Source organism: Misgurnus anguillicaudatus, chromosome 6, assembly GCF_027580225.2.
Source record: "Misgurnus anguillicaudatus chromosome 6, ASM2758022v2, whole genome shotgun sequence".
Classification (NCBI taxonomy): Eukaryota; Metazoa; Chordata; class Actinopteri; order Cypriniformes; family Cobitidae; genus Misgurnus; species Misgurnus anguillicaudatus.
The window spans coordinates 17,373,489-17,393,455 of record NC_073342.2 but is presented as its reverse complement, the minus strand read 5'-3'; the positions used below and the strand labels follow the sequence as shown (position 1 = coordinate 17,393,455).

Genomic DNA, 19,967 nt, shown 5'->3' with positions numbered 1-19,967 from the left:
GAATTTGCTGTTTGTTGAATTATTTTAATTTCAAGGCAGCACAAACACTTTTTTAATTTAAACCAACAAATCTTCTTTTACAAATCTTTTTCATAAAAATTAGCCACCTTGAAAAAAATGAATTGTTATGAATTACCACAAGATTAAGTTGGTAAGGCTAATAAATGGTCTTACTACAGATTTGTTAGTCATAACTTTTATTATTAAAAAACATACTGTAATTCACATTGTTGTCATTTATCACCCCCCCCCCCCAAGCAAAATAAAATGACTGTAATGCACATCTTCTTGTATAGCTTGGTGCTTTATGGTATCCAATTTATGGTACGGTATTACCGTATTATCAGTTTTCCATTCCCAAACAACTACGCTAAACATTAGTCAACTTGATTTAATACACAAAAGGTAACTAAGAAATCCAAACATTCAGAGATGTTCACAAAAGCAGTAAGTGAGTGTTTGTGTGGGAAATCCCCCTCAGTTGAGTCTCTGGTGTAATGTTGTAATGGCTTTGGCGATACTCTGGATGTTGAGTCCCTGGTACGGATCTCCACACTGTTACTATGAGACTGCATTCCATCAGTCATGATACAGATATTCTCCACCTTTCTCTCTCTCTCTTACCCTCTCTATCTCTTGCTCGCTCGCATACAAAGACGCTATTTTCTACATTGTGCAATAGCTCTCCACTATCCTGGCAATGTCATCAGCTATACCTCTGCATTTCCTCAAACAGTGTACAGTAATGAGAAAAAGATATGATCCTGTGTGTGAACTGTGTGTGTACAAATCACACATAGCTAACAGAAATGTTTCTTTAATTACAACAAATTCAAAACCTAAAATCGGAATATCACTTCATGTTAAAGGTCCACTGTGTAGATTTTTAGCAGCATCTAGTGGTGAGACTGTGAATTGCTCATCCCTCCATTTCGAAATGTGTAGAGAAGCTACAGTAGCCACCACAGGACAAACACATCATCGTCTGAGGAAATGTAGAGATGAAAGGCCCTCGAAAAGTTTGTCTGTTTAGGGCTACTGTGGAAACATGACGGTAAGGTCTTTATACACCACTGAAAATATAGTTATGCATATATTATTGCATTTCTGTCAAGAGATCCTTCAAAAAGTTACACAATACACCTTTAAATATTACTACTTCCTTAAACTAAAGCACCAAAAATGCTGTCGGGATGTTTCAGGAGGTTGATCGGAAAAAAAAAACATCATGTGACCAATACTGTTGAGATTTTTTTGTTTCATCTGGCAATGTTAAGACAATTGTGAGGAATCGTTATATCATAATTTTTAAAATAAAGATTCCAGTTAATACCAAAAAAGAGTTTTTACAGCAATGGTTTTGTGTTTCATGACAAATGAATTATATGGGTTTGGTACAGAATGAGACATAAATTACGCACATTTTTTTCTCTTTAAACATTCTTAGCGTTTGTAAGTCAAGTTGATTCATTCATATAATATTTTTCCTTAAATAAAACCAGATCATTTAGAGATACATTTCGCATACATTTCAGATGACCTTACACAGAAAAGAAAAACGAGGACTAACTTTGACCTCTTGTTGGGATTTGAACTTAAAACCCAAGTTAAGCTTCTCTGCAAAGTTTTACTGCCACTAAAACTGACTGGCATAAGAAAGCAAACATACTCCGCATGACGAACAATCTAACACAAGGGTTGTTCCTCCAGATGTTGCCCTAAAGGCCATAAGGTCAAGGCAGACAGACTTTCCTCACCACCGGCCTCTCTGACCGACACTTATCTCCAAAACACAGTGGACAGGTTGTCCGGAGAAGCCCACTGTCCACACGCGCAGCTCTTCAGACTTCATCACCAAGACACTATAATTCACTCCTGGATGTAAAAGTGGCCAATGAAGACACCAGCTTTGATTTATCCCACTTTTAAAATTCCCTCTTCTGAAAGCCGGGAAACAGGAGATGTTTCCGCACGAGTGGCTGGTCTATCTCAATGCCAGATCGGCATGTTTTAAAGACGATATAGTCACCGAAGAGGAATCTTTAAATTAGGAGTTTTATCACCGGTGTACTTCTTGAAAACTGCTTGCTTGTGAAAGATCTCCTCTGGATGACCTTTGAGAAAGAAATTATACATGTTGATATGACAGAAAGGCTCTTAAGGGGAAAGACATTTCGTTTTTAGTAGCTATAGTAGTTCAGCTATAAGATATCTTAAAAATAAGAAAAGAAGAATACCAAAGGAATGAATGGAAAATAAGTCAGTTGTTTTTTATTTTTGAGTTAGAGGTCTGCATGCTCTCTGAAATACCTTTGGGAGCGTTGTGCCCAAAGTAAATAAAGGATATTTAGTTCCTCCAATCCTCCCAGTAGCAGCTAAAGTTCATTATTATCTCCCCTCATTTGTCATGATTAATTTGGGGAAAGGAACAATACTTCATTAAACGGGGAAAACAGTCGCCTTATCATTTCAGAAGAAGCATTTCCACAAGCGATGGCATCTTACACAAATATGATAATCTGTAGGCCGAGTAAAAAACAAACAGAAAGAATTTGGTTCACAAGGGCACAGGATAAATATTTCACCACTGCTGTTATTGACAGGACGTTTGTTTGTGTTGCACAAAAACATTTCTGCCCACACTGTGCTTTATAACCATTGCTCATACTTTTTATACAAATGCTCTATTAGCAATTCTGCAGTCTCATTACATAAAAAGTTACAAACAATAAAATGTGGCACACTAACATCTCAACTGTTTCTTATAGACAGCAGTGAGATTAAATTGAGAAAAAATTATATAACATAAAAAAGCTCTTTTAAAGATGCCACATATTTACATATTTGATAATTACACAAGGTATGTAACTTAATAAAGTTAACTTTATTATAAAATTATCCAGAAACATTTTTAAATGTCCATTTACAACCCTAGGATTTGTCCTTTGAATGAAATGGTCTATTTTTGCCCTATTTATGAATAATTATGTTGAGCTCTGCTCTGATTGCTCTGAGGCTCATGTCAGTAGCTCGCATTAGTAAACAGACCTTGTATGTTTGAGCCTGTATCAGACGAAATTACAGATTTTGAGGAATTACTAATTATTTGGAGATTGTTAATGGACGTTTCTGAGTGGTAAGTTTGTGGGGGGGTTTTTCAGTATGGACCTGCAAAATGTAGCCTATAGCATTAATTAGCATGTAGCGCTAACTCAGCAGTCACAACTTTGTAATTAATTTAATGTGTAATTTAATTAGGGTGACCATACGTGCCATTCTTCCCGGATGTGTCCTGGCCAGGATTTCGGTGCGTCTTCTGGAAGTCATATTTGTTGACCGCATACACCAAAAATAAGACATACAATCCTAGTTTCATTCTTACCTTAAAATGTAACAGTTGCTTTTCTGCAATAATAATAATAATAATAATCCTCTATGACAGTGGTTCTCAAACTGGGGTCCGGGGCCCCCAGGGGGGCCGCGAGATGGTGCCAGGGGGGCCCCAGTTTTATGACATTTTATAAAATACATTAATTTATTATGAATTCTGTGAAATTAAACCAAAAAAAAAATTATTCAGCACTACTTTGTATGATTTAATGTTTTGTTTAATTAAAATGTGAAGTTTTAGAACTGTTTTTTTGTCATAAATTTTCTTTGGGGGGGGGCGCGAAGGAATGCACCATACACAAAGGGGGTCGCATGCTGAAAAAGTTTGAGAACCACTGCTCTATGACATGCAGTAGACAAATACAAGTTCCGGAAGACGCACCCGAAATCCTGGCCAGGACGTGTCTGGGAAGAATGGCACATATGGTCACCCTAATTTAATGTTGTGGCGTACATCTGGATTATGACATCACAGTCGGTGTTATGTTGAGATTGCCTGTTTTCCAGCAGTCTTTTGTGTGCACGAGGTTCACATAAAAATGAGGAAACAAATGGTTTGAGACTCATGATATGTCATTACCATGAGCTCTTATTATTCATATATGCCTATACAGTTTTTATTCTATGGCACCTTTAAAGGTTCAGAAATGATCTCAACAAACAATAACTTCATAAATCAGGGTAGTTGATCAAAGTTTGCCGTTAAACTTCTGTACAGTATGTCCTTTTTTCCGTCCATTTCACTGTAAAAAATATTTGTTGGTTCAATTTAAAAAAGTAAGTTACCTGGTTACTTTAAAATTTTGAGTTAATTCAACTTAAAAGTTTAGTTAACTCAAAACGAGTCAAAATTTGTTGTGCCAACTAATATTTTTGAGTTGAGTTATCTCAAATTAACAATTAACTTACTTAATTTTTGGATGTAAATTTTATGTCGTGAAACATTTACATTATTATAATTTTATTTATTTAAAAAAAATTAACTGCTAAAGCAATTTCACAATTTCTTCTTCAATGAAAAAAAATATTCATTGAATTTAATCAATCTTGTGTCAGTCTTGTGAAATGTCCCCTTTAAATTGCCTTCTTTAAAACAAGACCAACATGAGGCTTCTAGACCAGAGTCATATTCATTTGAAGGTGCACACTTTTCACCCCACACTCAAGAAGGGGGGTGACAGTTAAGGGGGTTTTACTTGAACCAAGTTTTTTACAGTGTTGTTACTATTTTTATTCCCCCTATATAATTTGCTTAGACAAATGTGAGAATTTAGTTTCCTCTTAGCAATGAAATATACCTCTGATAAGGAGCTGTAGTGATTGGTTAATGTAAAGTTAAAAATAATAATGCATATGAAGTTGTTTCTGTAGCTCAAAATATAAAGCAATGGAGCGTCTATGGCTATATTTTTGGCAAGAACCGGTTCAATCCCAGGTAACATATACTGATAAAATATATAGCTCGAATGCTCTCTAAGTTGCCTTGAATAAAAGCATCTGCCAAATTCATTCATGTAAATATTAAATGATGTCATACTAAACCAAACTACTGTCTATTGACAAAGCTGTGACCCTTAAAAACTTACCTCAAGTAAAAAAATGCTTTGAAACTTTGAAAAAATGCTTGGCAGTTCTGATAAAAGTAGGCTATCTTTCTGTCTAGTGGTGAAAACATGTATTTGGCTTGGCAAAACATGGTAATACATATTTAGCTTTGAACAAAAACTAATGGAAATAAAAAACCTTTCACGAGGCTATAAGTTATCTAAATTAACAATGGGAAAATATAACCTCGACCACATCTTTTAAGACATTTAAACAATCTATTACTTACTACAGGAAAATAAAATGATATTATTGCATAGTTTATACGCTTGACTCTAGTCGTCATAATGCAGTGTACAGTAAAAGGGGAAAGAGCGCCTTCCACTGTCCATTTACAGTATGACACCTGAAATACATTTGATCATTTTGTGGCAGATCTTTATGAGCTGTCTATATGGAATGAGACCATAGTTCAGTCTTTCTGGCACAGACTGATAATATATAAGCTGTCAGACCTTGGCAAGGTTTAAATGGATCACAGTCTTGTAAAAAAACAAAGTTTAAACAACATTTTATTGTGTATTAGCTAATGTAAAGGAATGTAATTAACTTTAAATTATTTACATGCATATATAAATCACCTGCACATCTACGATACTATGTATTAAGCTGACCCTAAAAATATGAAGTTACTTGATTATTTTGACTATTTTAAGTGTTTGATCAAGCTAAGCTTATTGTCAATGTACGGTGTTTATTCAGCCTAGTAGGTCAACAATGAATTAGATGTCATTCATCAAGCCTGTTAAAACAAACACACATACACAAGTAAACCCCCACCCCTAACACATGTCTACAACCAAGTGACCAAAGAGTTGACCTAATAGGTCAAAGGTCATACGTTGGACTATTTATCTGATTTATTGGAAGCATAATGGTGAGAGATACAGAAACGTGTGTCAAAACAAACTGAAGTGTTAATAGCTAGATTTAGTGATGGGGGGGTTATTGACAAATGGGGTTGTCTTATCTATTTATTTATCTGTATTTGTAAATGAATTAAAATAAATGTTTACTCAGATAAATAAAGACTAAAATGTTATTCCTCAAATAACCATGTTTAATTAAAAAAAAAATTGATCAGGTATTTTGATTGAAGGGCCCTTCGGGGTGTAAGAGGCTGTATTTAAAAACAGCGTTGTTTTAACCAAAAGCCAGTTTTCATGAAGGACAGCATTTGTCAGCGATACATTTTTATCCCATGACAGGGACACAATGTAAATGCCTTTTTTTAAAAGTGTTAACGCATATACAAAGTACATGTGCAATATGATTATGTAGGAAAGTACCGTATTTAACCACATGATGGCAGTATTAGTCTTTATATGAGTTCAGGATCAAATCTCAAATCCACACAGTTATAAAAACGCAGATTATAAAACAATGTTAATCAAATATACATAGTGTGTATTATGTGCAGAATTCAGTGAATTATTCTGGTGAAAAAGTATTACATTTTAAAACCTGACCTGTATGTGGCCTGCAAAAGAATTACATGTCTTGCAAAAAGTGGATTATGACCTTAATGATAAAATACAGCGACACAAGGATACATCACACAATTAAAGGGTACCATCACTTTAAGTGTCATGCACATTTGCATACACAAACACATAATGTACCACAGGTAACTTACACAAAGGTATATATTTCAAATACATAAATGTAGGAGAGCATTAAACTCAAATAATCCAATTTATTAAACTTAAACATTTTCTGAGAGTATAAATAATGAATCATCAAACAACCGGGATTATTTTGGCAGATCTAAATCAATTATAATATTTCCCTATGCAGATATGCATAATCCCTGACAAACCGGCCACCGTGTAAGCCAAATCAGATTCTTGTTTAAATAAAGCAGGCCCCAAGGATACTCCAAATTATATTACATGTCAGATAACCTTTGTCTTTGTGAAACGTATCCACAGTGGCAAAATCCATGCCCGGCACGTTAGCAAGTCAAATGAGTCTGTGGTGCATATGCTAATGACACATTTGATTTGTTCATGTCTTGCTCCGCGTATGTAAATGCTCTTGTTTGATAAGACTCACCGAGAGAGAAATGTGCCATGTACATCTGGGTGAAACTGAAGGGAATGGCTGCTTTGCGTTAGGCCTGCCCTGAGGCATCGGATGGTCTGCCAGTTCGGTGCTTGTAAACAGATTACAGTCAGGCTGTTTTTGACTAACATCATTATTATACAAAGACAGTTTCGATGATTTATTTATCCCCTGTTCCTTTTGTTGTTAGCACTTAATGAAATCACTGTCATCATTAGCATCTTTAGTTTTATCACTACGATTTAGTCACAATAGCAGTTTTCGAAGGATGCACCCAAGTTGATGAAGATCTAAATGACTAAATATGCTTCTTGTTTTTATTTAAAACTTATTATAATCTATCCCTTATGAAAAAAAAACATAGTTAATGGTTACTATAGAAAAGCCGTTTTGCTAACAGCTAATTAGGCCTTAAACACCAAAAACATTACTAGTTTTACCACAAAAACATGGTTAATTTCGTTATCCTTTTAAAAAAAAAGTTGGCCGCCAGAATTTTTTTTTAATTTCACAAGTTTAAAAAAAACTTCCAGGAAAAATTTCTTCTAAAAATATAAAACAAACATAAACATACAAATATATCAAATGAAAGAATAGACCCTCTGCTTAAAAAAGCAAAAAACATATGGGTAAGCGGAAAAAACATATGGGTATTTTTCTTCAAAAAAATTTTTTTTAGCAAAAAAGCTAAAATAATTGCATTTTTGTAAAGGACTTTTTAAGAAATCAGATTCAGAACGATTATCAAAACATAAAAACAGTGTAAAATTAATAAATAATTTTTTGCTTCAGTTTTTTATAAATTAGGGAAGTGCGCCAACTAGTGGATAATCGCGGTATTACAGATAACCCTAAAACCTCATTAGTAACACGTTTTTATGCAAATGTTTTCTCTTAAATGACCAGATATCTTGTCAATGGTGGAAAAAAATAAGTGAATAAGTTTTTATCCAATGGATGTCCCAACTTGTGTTACATTTAGTTTAACTCTGGGTACAAAAACGGTGCCCAAAATATAGATAGGTAAATAGACGGTTTCATCGGACGCACGTGTGTGGACGCGATACACGTCTGGATCCGAACTTTACTTCCGGTTTCGTTTTTTTTAATGGTCTGACTTGCTAAACTGATCTCTTGAACAAATGCCTTGTCGAAAATAACAAATGTTTTGGTTTCCTAGGTAATCTATGTGTTGTTTTTTTGCTTGTATAAATAAACTATGTTTAAATAACTTTGTTGTTATTTATTCTTAGCGGAGTTTACCGGAAGTTACGTGCGGACCACGACAGTCGCTTGTTTATGTTGTTACTGCTGAAACCGTCTATACATCTAACAACAATTTTAAGTTGAATAGACTTAATGTTTTAATTTCTTCTAATATTCCTGCACTCTTAACCCAGACTAAAAGACATTACTAGAAATTTGTGAGGAAACCCATTGCATATAACCTTAGTTTTTACCACTTTATATTGATGTTATAAATGGTATAACACAAAATGTATGACTGACTTTAAGTCAATCATTTAATAAATGTGATTCTCCACAGAAACACACAAAACTGTGTTTTTGACATACATTGTCAGTACCGTAGAGAGAAATACAACAAAATATTCTGAACAGGGTTCATGTACGGAAACACTGATCACCTGAACGGTGACTTCACAAAATTACCATTTACAACAAAACAACATCAATAATATAAGTGCTTGAACCTATATGACATTTTATTAACAAATATTTAAGTAGTGAAAGTTCTTCAGTTCAGTTTTTATTCTGTGAAAAAGCAGAAAATAATCAAAATATTCAGGCACACAGGATTATGGATATTCCTCACAACATGAACTAATAATTTTAAAACTATGTTTTAGTTTAATGGATTTTGTAATCTTAAAAGTTAAATCAACTGACCTTTTTTAAGTTTTGGCTTCAAAACACAAAATATTAAGTGATGTTTACTTCATTGTTTAAGTAATGAAGTTAAGAGTGAACAGTGTTTAAAGATTCCGAAAATGTGATTTGAAATATGTCATAATTATAGCTCACGTAACACACACTGTTTCTGCATTTCTGATGTTAATCTGGAGTACATATAGAGTAGTATGACATCCTTTATATCTCCGAAGATTCATTAGTTTAATTATATTTATAAAAGAAAGATTAGCTTTACCAAATCTTTCCGATAACGTACGAAAAAATAAAGAAGGAGCAGTTACTACCGCGGGAGGAGCGAGTACGAGTCATGCAACACTATACAACACTTATAACTTATGATTCACTACATGTTCGTGTCATTTATATAATATGCATACGCATATTTCCAACATAAGACAGAAGTCTTAGTTACCCCATGCAACTCATGACCCGGTTGGGAAAATCCAGTGCATCAAACACACACGCAAAACTCCGCTGCTACCCCGGATAATAAACTATATCCATTGTTTCCATAACGCTGGATTTCTTCTCCTTACATCCAAAAACACACTTCATCTTTCGTGCCTTTGTTGAGTTTTGAAATTAAACAAAGCTGTCGCGTGATGTGAATGTTTGTAAGTTCTAGCATCTCCCGCTGATTGACGGGTGGGCGGGGTTTTCCGGGGGAAGTGCCCATATATAGAAGTGATACGTATAGAAACCCCTGAAACGTCAGCTGGACCTGCAATCGAAAAAAACTTTCCGAAACTTGAACGAACCCTGGCGAAGTGCATTCGGCACAGAAATACTCTGTAACACGTCCAACTGCTGTTTTGACACTTTGCCTACGTTTAGCACGAGGAAACAACTCGATAACTGTGTCAATAAGTCAGAATGCATGAAATACCATTGAACCACCCCTTTAAAATAAAACTGTAGTACTAACAACTAAGTCTGCTAGGCTGAAAGGATACAATAAAAATCACCATAAATTTCAAACATTCTTGTTAAAATAATAAAAAAGCGAATAGATATAAGTGGTTCCTAATGAATATTAAGTAGAAAGCTGTTTAATATTCAAATAACTGTTTGGTGACACAATGAATAGTTGTAATGATTTAATTGCACAATTTGCATTTGAGAATTTTGGATGGTCATAAGTTGGATCTTCCAGTCGGAGTTTGATGGTCCAGACAAGATAACTAAGACCACCTGAAGCATTTAACAGTTAAAGTATTTTCACAGTGTGTCTCCATTTTTGACCTTGTCAATTTCTATCAGTGCTTATATACAGTAGGGTAGTTTAAATCTGCTCTCTCTCTTGTTATGAAGTATTACAAAATTGTCATTTACGTTGTCTCCCAATAATAGGATAACAAGAAAAGCGCTGACAGGAAGTCTGGCCTTTGGTCCAAATTATGCTACACCGGAAATGTGCAGTTTTTAAATACAGCTTTATTAATAAGGGCTACTGACACCCAAGGGTCCTTCAACCAGACTGAACAAACGGACTTGAAATTCCTGAGCAGTGTAGCACTGGGAAGCTACGGCATTTTCGGTCTCGTGTATGTCCCGCGGCCAACGTGTGATTAAATACATCCGCCGTTACAACAAAACACACAGAGCTTTTCATTTAGAAAGCACTCAAGGGCACTTTTAACCTCTTGTGTGTATAATTGCCCAATGCCAGCCTGTCCATCATACAAGAGAAGTGAGGAAAAAGAGATAGCGATGCATGACACCTCAAGGAGGTTGACGGGAGGGTCTGTGGTGGGTCTCTATTGAGGTAGAATATTAATTAAATGTATTAAACAAACATGGCAGAGGAACGAAGAGGCTGCACGCCATCTGCTGTCTATAGTCGGATTGGGAGGAGGTGTGGGGGGGTTCTCTGAGGAGGAGTCGTGCCCAGCGTTATAGTTTAGCTTCAGTGGCACTCAAAGACAGATGGGCTCCTCTTATCTCTAGGGAAAGGCCTACAGACCCTTACCGCCTCGAGGTACTTTTCCATCTCTGTGCCGAAAGACGCAAGGAGGGATGTGCACATGGGCTTGGAAAGACTCTGTTTAGGCAACACTTACACCTGTCTCAGCTGTGGATGGGAGTAATGTGTGTGCGTTTGTGTCATAAAGTCTCAGTATTTCAGAAATGCTCAGGAGTTTACAATACGAAGCTTGGCACATAAATCAGAAGTTGCAGCTATAACCACAGTTGCTCTTTTAGAAAACTTAGTGTGCTGCTGTCTATATAGGTAAAATTTTAAGGGATCCTACACAAAAAAAAAAAAAACGTTTTTTTAACCCATTATTGGTTCATGTTTATGTTTATGCCAAATTCTGACTCTGAACAGAAATCGAGACTCATCAGACCAGGCAACATTTTTACAGTCTTCAACTGTACAATCTTTTTCCTACAGTATTTGTAGTGGAGATGAGTGGTACCCGGTGGGGTCTTCTGCTGTTGTAGCCCATCCGCCTCAAGGTTGTGTGTGTTGTGGCTTCACAAATGCTTTGCTGCATACCACGGTTGTAACGAGTGGTTATTTCAGTCAAAGTTGCTCTTCTATCAGCTTGAATCAGTCGGCCCATTCTCCTCTGACCTCTAGCATCAACAAGGCATTTTCACACACAGGCCTGCTGCATACTGGATGTTTTTTCCTTTTCACACCATTCTTTGTAAACCCTAGAAGTGGTTGTGCATGAAAAAACTGAGTATGTTATTAAAACTAAGTAAGCAAGCAGATTGTGAAATACTCAGACCGGCTCGTCTGGCACCAACAACCATGCCACGCTCAAAATTGCTTAAATCACCTTTCTTTCCCATTCTGACATTCAGTTTGGAGTTCAGGAGATTGTCTTGACCAGGACCACTCCCCTAAATGCATTGAAGCAACTGCCATGTGATTGGTTGATTAGATAATTGCATTAATGAGAAATTGAAAAGATGTTCCTAATAATCCTTTAGGTGAGTTATTGTTTAATGCCACAATCAGCTTTTGATTCTGACCTAAGGGGGCATGTACACCAAAGTGTTTAAACATGGCTGAAAACGCCAGGCGTAGGCATTTGCCAGCTTTTTTTCAGCTGAGCGCTTTGGTTGCTACAATACTTCTGTTTTTTATCAGTCATTGAACGATGTGCCAGTTGTTGTGATATTTGTCCTGCCCTTCCTCCACTGTGATTGGACGGGAGTGTAAAATGACATTGACAAACTGAGCGTTTCACACGAAAGTCAAACATTTTTCAACTCGTTCAGGGCGGACAAAACCTGCCAGCTGCTGACGTTTTTTTGGAAGGCGTGCATTTGGGTGATTCTCACGAAAACTTGGTTTTAAAAATGTCAAGCATGAAAATGTAAAAATTGCTTAAATTTACCTTTTTTCCCACCAGACATTGAAAAACAAAGTCTGGAGTAAATGGGAACATTAATTTAAAAACTTTTACTTATCATTTAACACTTTTTGTAACATAATTTAAAAACTTAGTCCTAAAAAATCTCATTACCGCAACAGTCAGAAAACATCAACACTGACATATTTTCAAAATGACATGACAAACCTGAAAGAGCATAATTTGGAGATTCTGCACATGCATTTAAAATCAAAGTATTATGCTTCTATTAATTAAATTAACATTTAATAAGCATCTGTTGTGGTAATGATAATCAAAATGTCGTGTAAGCATTCTGACAAGACAATATTTCAAATTAACTGTAAAAAATGATCTTACCTGGTAGCCATCTTGAAGTAACTGGTCCATGTGCTTGGTCACTCCAAATCAAACTTTATTAAAATTCTGTATGTGTGCTTAAACTGTTCTCAAAAAGTGTTGCGGAGGATGAGAACATCAGACATGGACACATCATTTTCCTAATTTTTCCTCATTATTATTATACATGAATATTCAGTAAATATTTTTTCTGTCATCTAAAGTAGGCTAGCAAAACATCCATTAATTTTTTTCTTAATATTTTTGTGTTAATTTGATTAAATTACAACATAACGCATGTTCAAACACAGCCGGACACATTGCGGTAATGAGAATTTCAGCAGAAAATGAGATAAAATTTCCAATTATAAATTCTTATGTTGAAATCACACATTGTGCAAGGTAGAACACAGTATTGTGTTAATTCTGATGCTTTTTAATGTTATTATATTACACATTTTAAAGCTAAAATCATTAGTGCCGTGGTGTTTCAATGGTTTCGTGAGAATCACCCATTTGCATTGTTTAAAAAAGTTAAAGGAACAGTATGTAGGATTGTGGCCAAAACTGGTATTGCAATCACACAACTGGTGGCCAATACACAAAATGACAACATAAACATCAGTTGAGGGCAGCAACTCCACCTTTTAAATGACAATATTCTGGCCGGAGCACTGTTGTCAGTGATACAAGTATTTGAAATGAAAATTATTTCTTAATGTCAAGTGACATATCAGGACCATTTTATGAATAATTGATATACATTTCTTACATACTGTTCCTTTAAATAAAAGTTAACTAAGGAGTGATTCAAATAAGTATTTTTTGTTTGTAAATCATCTTGAGTTTACTGGATTCAGTCATGTTGTGTCTACAAGAAGTGTTTGTTTTGTTTCATGTTAAGTCAACTTGATTCAGTTATATTCTATCTACATGAAGTAGCTGAAGTGAGCTTACATGTTAATCAAACATGTGAAACTACTGTCCATGATATAATCATGTTTAGCCAAAGAGCTATTTTTGAGTGTACAGCACAGCCAATTCGTACAAAATATTTATAAAACACTTGACTGTTTTGCATGCACGCTGATTTTCATCAGTTTATGAAATTGTCTAAAATGAAACCAAACCTATTCAGAAACACTTTCGTCAAGCTAAAAGCGTACAGACACAATTTCGGCGAAAGCAATTTTCAATTCATAAAATACTTAATCACTAAAGCTGGCTTATCCTCCTAGCCTCTGCCAATCATCAAACACACTTATTCATTAACAGTGACACCTGATGCCAATCCTTTGTTGAGTCTTCAAAAAAAAGTAGGTGACTGTAAGATGAATTGTGAGTCCTCAACAGGAAACCTGTGATCTATGTTCACTTTCACTGAAAGGTAATTATGCTTCACGTCAGATATAATTTCCCAGGCCTAATTTTCAACCCACAGATGGATCTAATGGCTCTTCATTTGATGTTCTTGCACATCTTCTCGCTGTCTGAATTAGTGTTGTCAAGGGACAGAGGTTGAAGTTTCTTCTGTTTGAATTGGGGAAGGTTAAAACTCAAGTATCTTAAGTCAGATTTTAAATAGTTAATTTCAAAGCTTTTCATTAACAATCGACATTTTGATGGGCTTCATTCACTCCAGCTGGTGAAAATGACAACCGTTAAAAGCGCGAGTGCACGAGTTCATCCTTAAACTTTAAAACCAAAAACAAATTCGCCATTGAAAAGTTAAAACGCTGGCCGGAAAAAGCTTAACTCCGAACCAAAACAATTGGCACGTGATTATACGAGACACGCAAACTCAATTTTCAGCCTGACTCCCTCCGAGACTCGTACCCTTGTCATGTCACAGCGAGCAGACAAAACCAGAGCCGCGTCAGGATGACACGGAGACGTTGTTAGTTTCATTTAAAATTACCTCAAACAAAAGCGAGCATTTAGCTGGGTTATCACCTTCCCGTGTCACTTCATATAATGCCAAGCGTCATTCAAATCACAGCAATTTCTGCTCACTCATTCATAGGTGCACACAACACCAAGCCCACAGCTACTAGCATAAGCGCTGCTTCTTATTATCGCGACCCACATTCTGGCACTAATGGCAAACGCGCTGCGGCATATAATGATACGTAGATGAGATGGAGACCACATCTTCATACGAGACGTAGAAAATGAAGTCTTTTTCACTGAAGTCAACACGCGTTCGCTCCCTTATTACCATAGTCCATTTCACAATCAGAAAAGCAGAAGCCTGGAGAACAAATTGGCAGATGTGAGAAAACAACACATCTTGGATTATGGATGCTTTGACCTCAAAATACAAGTACCAAATTCTCTCATTATCACTAGTGAAGTCCATGTTTTTTTTGTCATAGAGATAGTTAATGGATGCATTGGGCTAACAAGTTGCAAAAAATGTCATTGTAGATTTCTGCATTGTTGTTCACAGTCACATTGCTTCATGAAGAGGGAAAACAATTTGGTTCATTTGACATTGACCGAATTCGCTTGTGAACAGGACAAAATGTTCATTATAGACATACAACACATGGTTTGAAAAATAAATGACTTACCAAGCTAACGCAGGATTATTGAGGAACTCAAATGTGAAACTAGTGCATGTACATGATATCACGCATTGAATTTATGCATTAAACAGACATTTTATACAAAAAGAATTACAGTGCATTACAAGGAATACATTTTTAGCAGTATTTGTGTTCCTTGGGTTCAAACCCATGACCTTTTGGACTGCTAGCACAATGGTCTACTACTGAGCTTTACATGAGAAATACTGTTTTTTTACTTGTTAAGTACTGTTAAAAATATTTGGTTTTTTTAGAAAACAGATTTTTCAGCCTGGTCTCACTGTAAATACGTAGTCATACGTAAATGTTTAAAACAGTGGTTCTCAAACTGGGGGCCGGGGGATGGTGCCAGGGGGGCCCCAGTTTTATGACATTTTATAAAATAAATGAATTTATCATGAATTCTGTGCAATTAAACCTAAAAAAATAAGACTACTAACCAACAGCACTTGAGTTTTAAAACAATTTCTTGTAATTTATTTTTTATTGGGGGGGCCGCGAAGAAATGCGCCCTATACACAAGGGGGGCCGCACGCTGAAAAAAATTTGAGAACCACTGTTTAAATAGATGCTGAAGTGTACAACGCAGTAGCATTTTTACGCTTTTACAGCTACAAAACGTAAAACCTTTACAAATATTTCATACCATAAACAGTGCAATATAATTTCCCTTTTTTTTTATCAATAATGTTACCACCCTAACCCTACACCAAACACTCAAGGAGCACATTTCAAATTTTAAAAGTACATCGACTGAAAGACGGCGATGTCTCAAATCTATGATGTAGCATGCATGAGCCAATGAGCATTTTTTTCATATCTCTGCCGTAAAGCAATGTTTCGTAAAGTGAATTCAAATTCATAACGAACGCAAGATGTTTACGGTCACTGATGAGGATCAACATTGCTGGATAAAGGGCTGAATTTGGATGCGATCGTATGCATTTTTTTAAAGATGTTGATTACATCGAACGAATAAAATGAACATCTTTTCTGTTTATGATGTTGTGTTTTGGTGTAATTATTATTGCATAGAAGACTGCATAGGAGAAACACTTTTTGTGTGTCATGGCAAACTACAAAATATTACAAAATGGTTAGGGATTAGACTAGTAAGAGCCGTTTAAACTGAAAACTACTTGCACTGACACATCTTAAAATACATCAGTGCCCTTTGTTTTGCCTCAAAATGCACACAAGTAATGTTTTAAGTAAGGCATGTTTGTTAAAACTAGTAATATTTCTTAATTAAACTAAGGCCTAGTCCTGGTTTAAACTAATCCCTGTACGGGAAACCACCCCTTATGTGAGGATTTGGACAGATGAACCCAATAGCGGACGATGAAGGGTTAAACAAAAGACTTTAATGAACAACAAGACAAAACAAAGCCAACGTGGGGGCAAACAGCATTAAACAATGTATGACAGAGACTAAACACTAGACTTGACTAACAACTTGACATAAAAATTAGACTAGATACTTGACTGGACTAATACACGACTGGAATACACACAAACAGTATAACCTGCACAGAACTAAGGACACAATCACATTAAATAAGGAAAACAAACAAGATAACGAGGAGGGAACAGGTGATGGGAATAAGTAATGATTAACAATAAGCAGGAGAACGAGGGGGCAGGGACAAGAGACAAGACACCAGAGGCACATGACACAATAAACAAGACATGTGCCTCCACATAAAGCCTGGGACTGCCAGAACCCTGCCACCATGACTAAATACAAAAACAACACAAGACTCCTAGGCAGGATCCTGACACCTTAAAGTGTAGTCTTGTTTAATATTGTGTAATTCTCTGAAAGTAAATAAATAAGTCAGAAAATACGACTGAAAACCGGTCATTAAATGAAATGAAAAAAACTATTTTTATATTTATGAATAGGAATACGTATAAATTTGTACGTCTGTAAAGCTGTTAATACACTGCAAAAAATGATTTTCAAGAAAAAAAATTCTTAGTATTTTATGTCTTGTTTTCAGAAAAAATATAAAAAAATTCTCAATCCAAGATGCTTTTTCTTGATGAGCAAAGCGACCCAAGAAAATAAGTCTAGTTTTAAGCAAAAAATCTTGAAAATTTTTCTTAAACACTAAATTCAAGAAAAATTCAAGAAAAATTTGCTTACCCCATTGGCAGATCACTTAAATTTGATATTTTTGAACTTTTTTCTTGGGTCGTTTTGCTCATCAAGAAATTTAATTTAAGAATTTGTAGATATTTTTACTGAAAACAAGACAAAAATACGAAGATTTTTATTCTTGAAAATCATTTTTTGCAGTGTACATAAATAATAAACGTATTAGTCCTGTCAACACGTCAATAATATACGTTTCAGTGTGTATTAAAACATAGGTTTTGCGGTAAAACCACACTTTACGTAAAAATACAAATGTATTCTCATAAGATCACTTTGCATTTTTATCCCAAACCGAATTCACAAAAAGAAAACGCACATGACTATAAATCATTTAAAGGCGGAGTCCACGATGTTTGAAAAACGCTTTGGAAAAGAAGACGGGCCGACTACCAAAACACACTTGTAACCAATCAGCAGTAAGGAGCGTGTCTACTAACCGTCATCCTTGCCGGGTTGCGTATGTGTGGGGCGGGTCTATCAACAGAAGGTCCAGATTCTATTGGGGTAGGGGCCAGTGGCTGAGCCCGAGGGGTGTCCAGGGTGGCACTGGACACCCTTGACATGTCACTGGCCACCCCGGGTGCCACCCCACATTTAATGCGCTACTTTCACTTAATCGCTATGTTTATTTTCGACGTGCGGCAGCGCATTGTTAAAAACACACATTATGAATATTAACCCTCCCTGCGGTCGCGGCGCAAACTCTTTATTTTTTAATCACTGCGCAAAGAGACTTGGATTACTCTGTTAATTTGGGACATACAGATATTAATTATATTTCATTTAAAACGTTCCAGTGTCATTTTTTTGTGTGTCTATAAAACTGAATGTTGTGCTTTTCACAAATTAAGAAAATATACATAATGCGCGTTCTGTTATCTCTCTATCAGTGACGTCTTTTCAAAAACGCGTCAGAAAAATTACTGTAACTTAACGAATACTTTTCATACCATCAGAAGATACATGTCATGTCTACATAATGCTTGGAATCTTTAAAATGATGTAAGTGAAGTCGTACATTTTGCTAATACTAGTATTACATGATTTATTTTCACCGTATATGCTGGAAGTGTGGTAATTGTCTTGTGGACTGAATCTAAGATTGCCAATTCTTTTTACAACAAAACCCAGCACCATGTTTTCATTCTTGACGTGATCTTTATAGGCTACTGTATGATTGGTAATTCGACTGGATTGCCACATTGAACTTGAAAGCGCGACGCGCATTTCCGATAGTGCGCGTGCACAGCCAGAGTTTAAACGACTTCATATTCGGTCTTTTTGGCTTAAACGGACAAATGCTCATATGTCAAAAATAGCTGTCTTGGTGATTTTCATACTAAACATTTTGTTACTGTACGTCTTAAACGAATAAACATTTTATTGCATTCGGTCTTAGCCTAACCTGTTAAAGTCTCTCTGTCATTAAAGTTAATTAAATATCAAAAGAAAAAAGAAAACTTTTGCATCTTCTGTATCTTCGTAAATAAAAATTAATCGAAACATCCTTTGTGTTGAGCACTGCTATTTGAAGTAAGTTTAAGGTTTATCATGGAGTTTAGATTTCCTGATCTTTTGCTTCATTAAAGGGATAGTTCACAAAATGAAAATTCTGTCATCATTTTTACATCCTTATGTTGTTCTAAACCTGTACGAATTTCTTTTTTCTTATTAACACAAAAGAAGATATTTTGATAAATGATGGTATGCACACAGCTGTTAACCATTGACTTCCATATTAGGAATTAAAACAACATAATGGAATTCAATGGATATACCATTAATTGTGTGCTTACCATCATTTATCAAAATATCTTCTTTTGTGTTGCTTAAAATAAAATACAGGTTTAGAACAACATAAGGGTGAGTAAATGATGACAGAATTTTCATTTTTGGGTGAATCCCTTTAACAGACAGTAAATCAGATGTAAGAAATACAGTAGAAAGATTTAAAATTCACCCTTATTATGTTTACATCTAATGCGATCAAAAGATTCATTTATGCTTTCTTGATACATGGTTACATGTCATTTTCTTTTATGGACTATGGCCCCCCTAAAGTAGCTATGGCCACCCCCCGGCCACCCCATTAAAAAAATTCTAGTTCCGCCACTGGTAGGGGCGTGTTTGTTTAGGTGATTTCAAATATCAACATTGGCTTTCAAACATCGTGGACTCCGCTTTTAAGAAAAGTATAAGTAAAATCGGTATACACCAAAGCTTCATGAAATTTCAAAAATGTATTAAATAAAAGGCTTTCGAATGGCGTGTAATGTTTCTTAGTCTGATGAAGAGCCTGCATGGTAGAAACTTCACAGTCCCTATAGACGGTTTCAGCAGTAAAAACATAAACATGTGGCTTCCGTGGTCATCACGTAACTTTTGGTAAACTCTGCAAAGAATAAATAACGATAAAGTCCTTTTAAAGTAGTTTATTTATATAACACGCAAAAAAACAACACGTACATTACATAGGAACACAAAACATTTGTTATTTTCAATGAGGTATTTGTTTAAGAGTTCAGTTTTAGTCAGACCATT

The 19,967-nt window shown here is 35.5% G+C and overlaps 1 protein-coding gene across 1 annotated transcript in view; it reads right to left on the bottom strand.

Moving 5' to 3' along the window:
* Positions 1-1,551: 1,551 nt before the first annotated feature.
* Positions 1,552-19,967, bottom strand: part of dnajc24 (DnaJ (Hsp40) homolog, subfamily C, member 24) — a 180,049-nt gene continuing 161,633 nt past the window's right edge. The window contains exon 6 of the mRNA XM_073868603.1: positions 1,552-2,114. Coding sequence (XP_073724704.1) covers positions 2,043-2,114 — 72 coding nt within the window. The 3' untranslated portion in view covers positions 1,552-2,042. The remainder of the gene's footprint in view (positions 2,115-19,967) is intronic.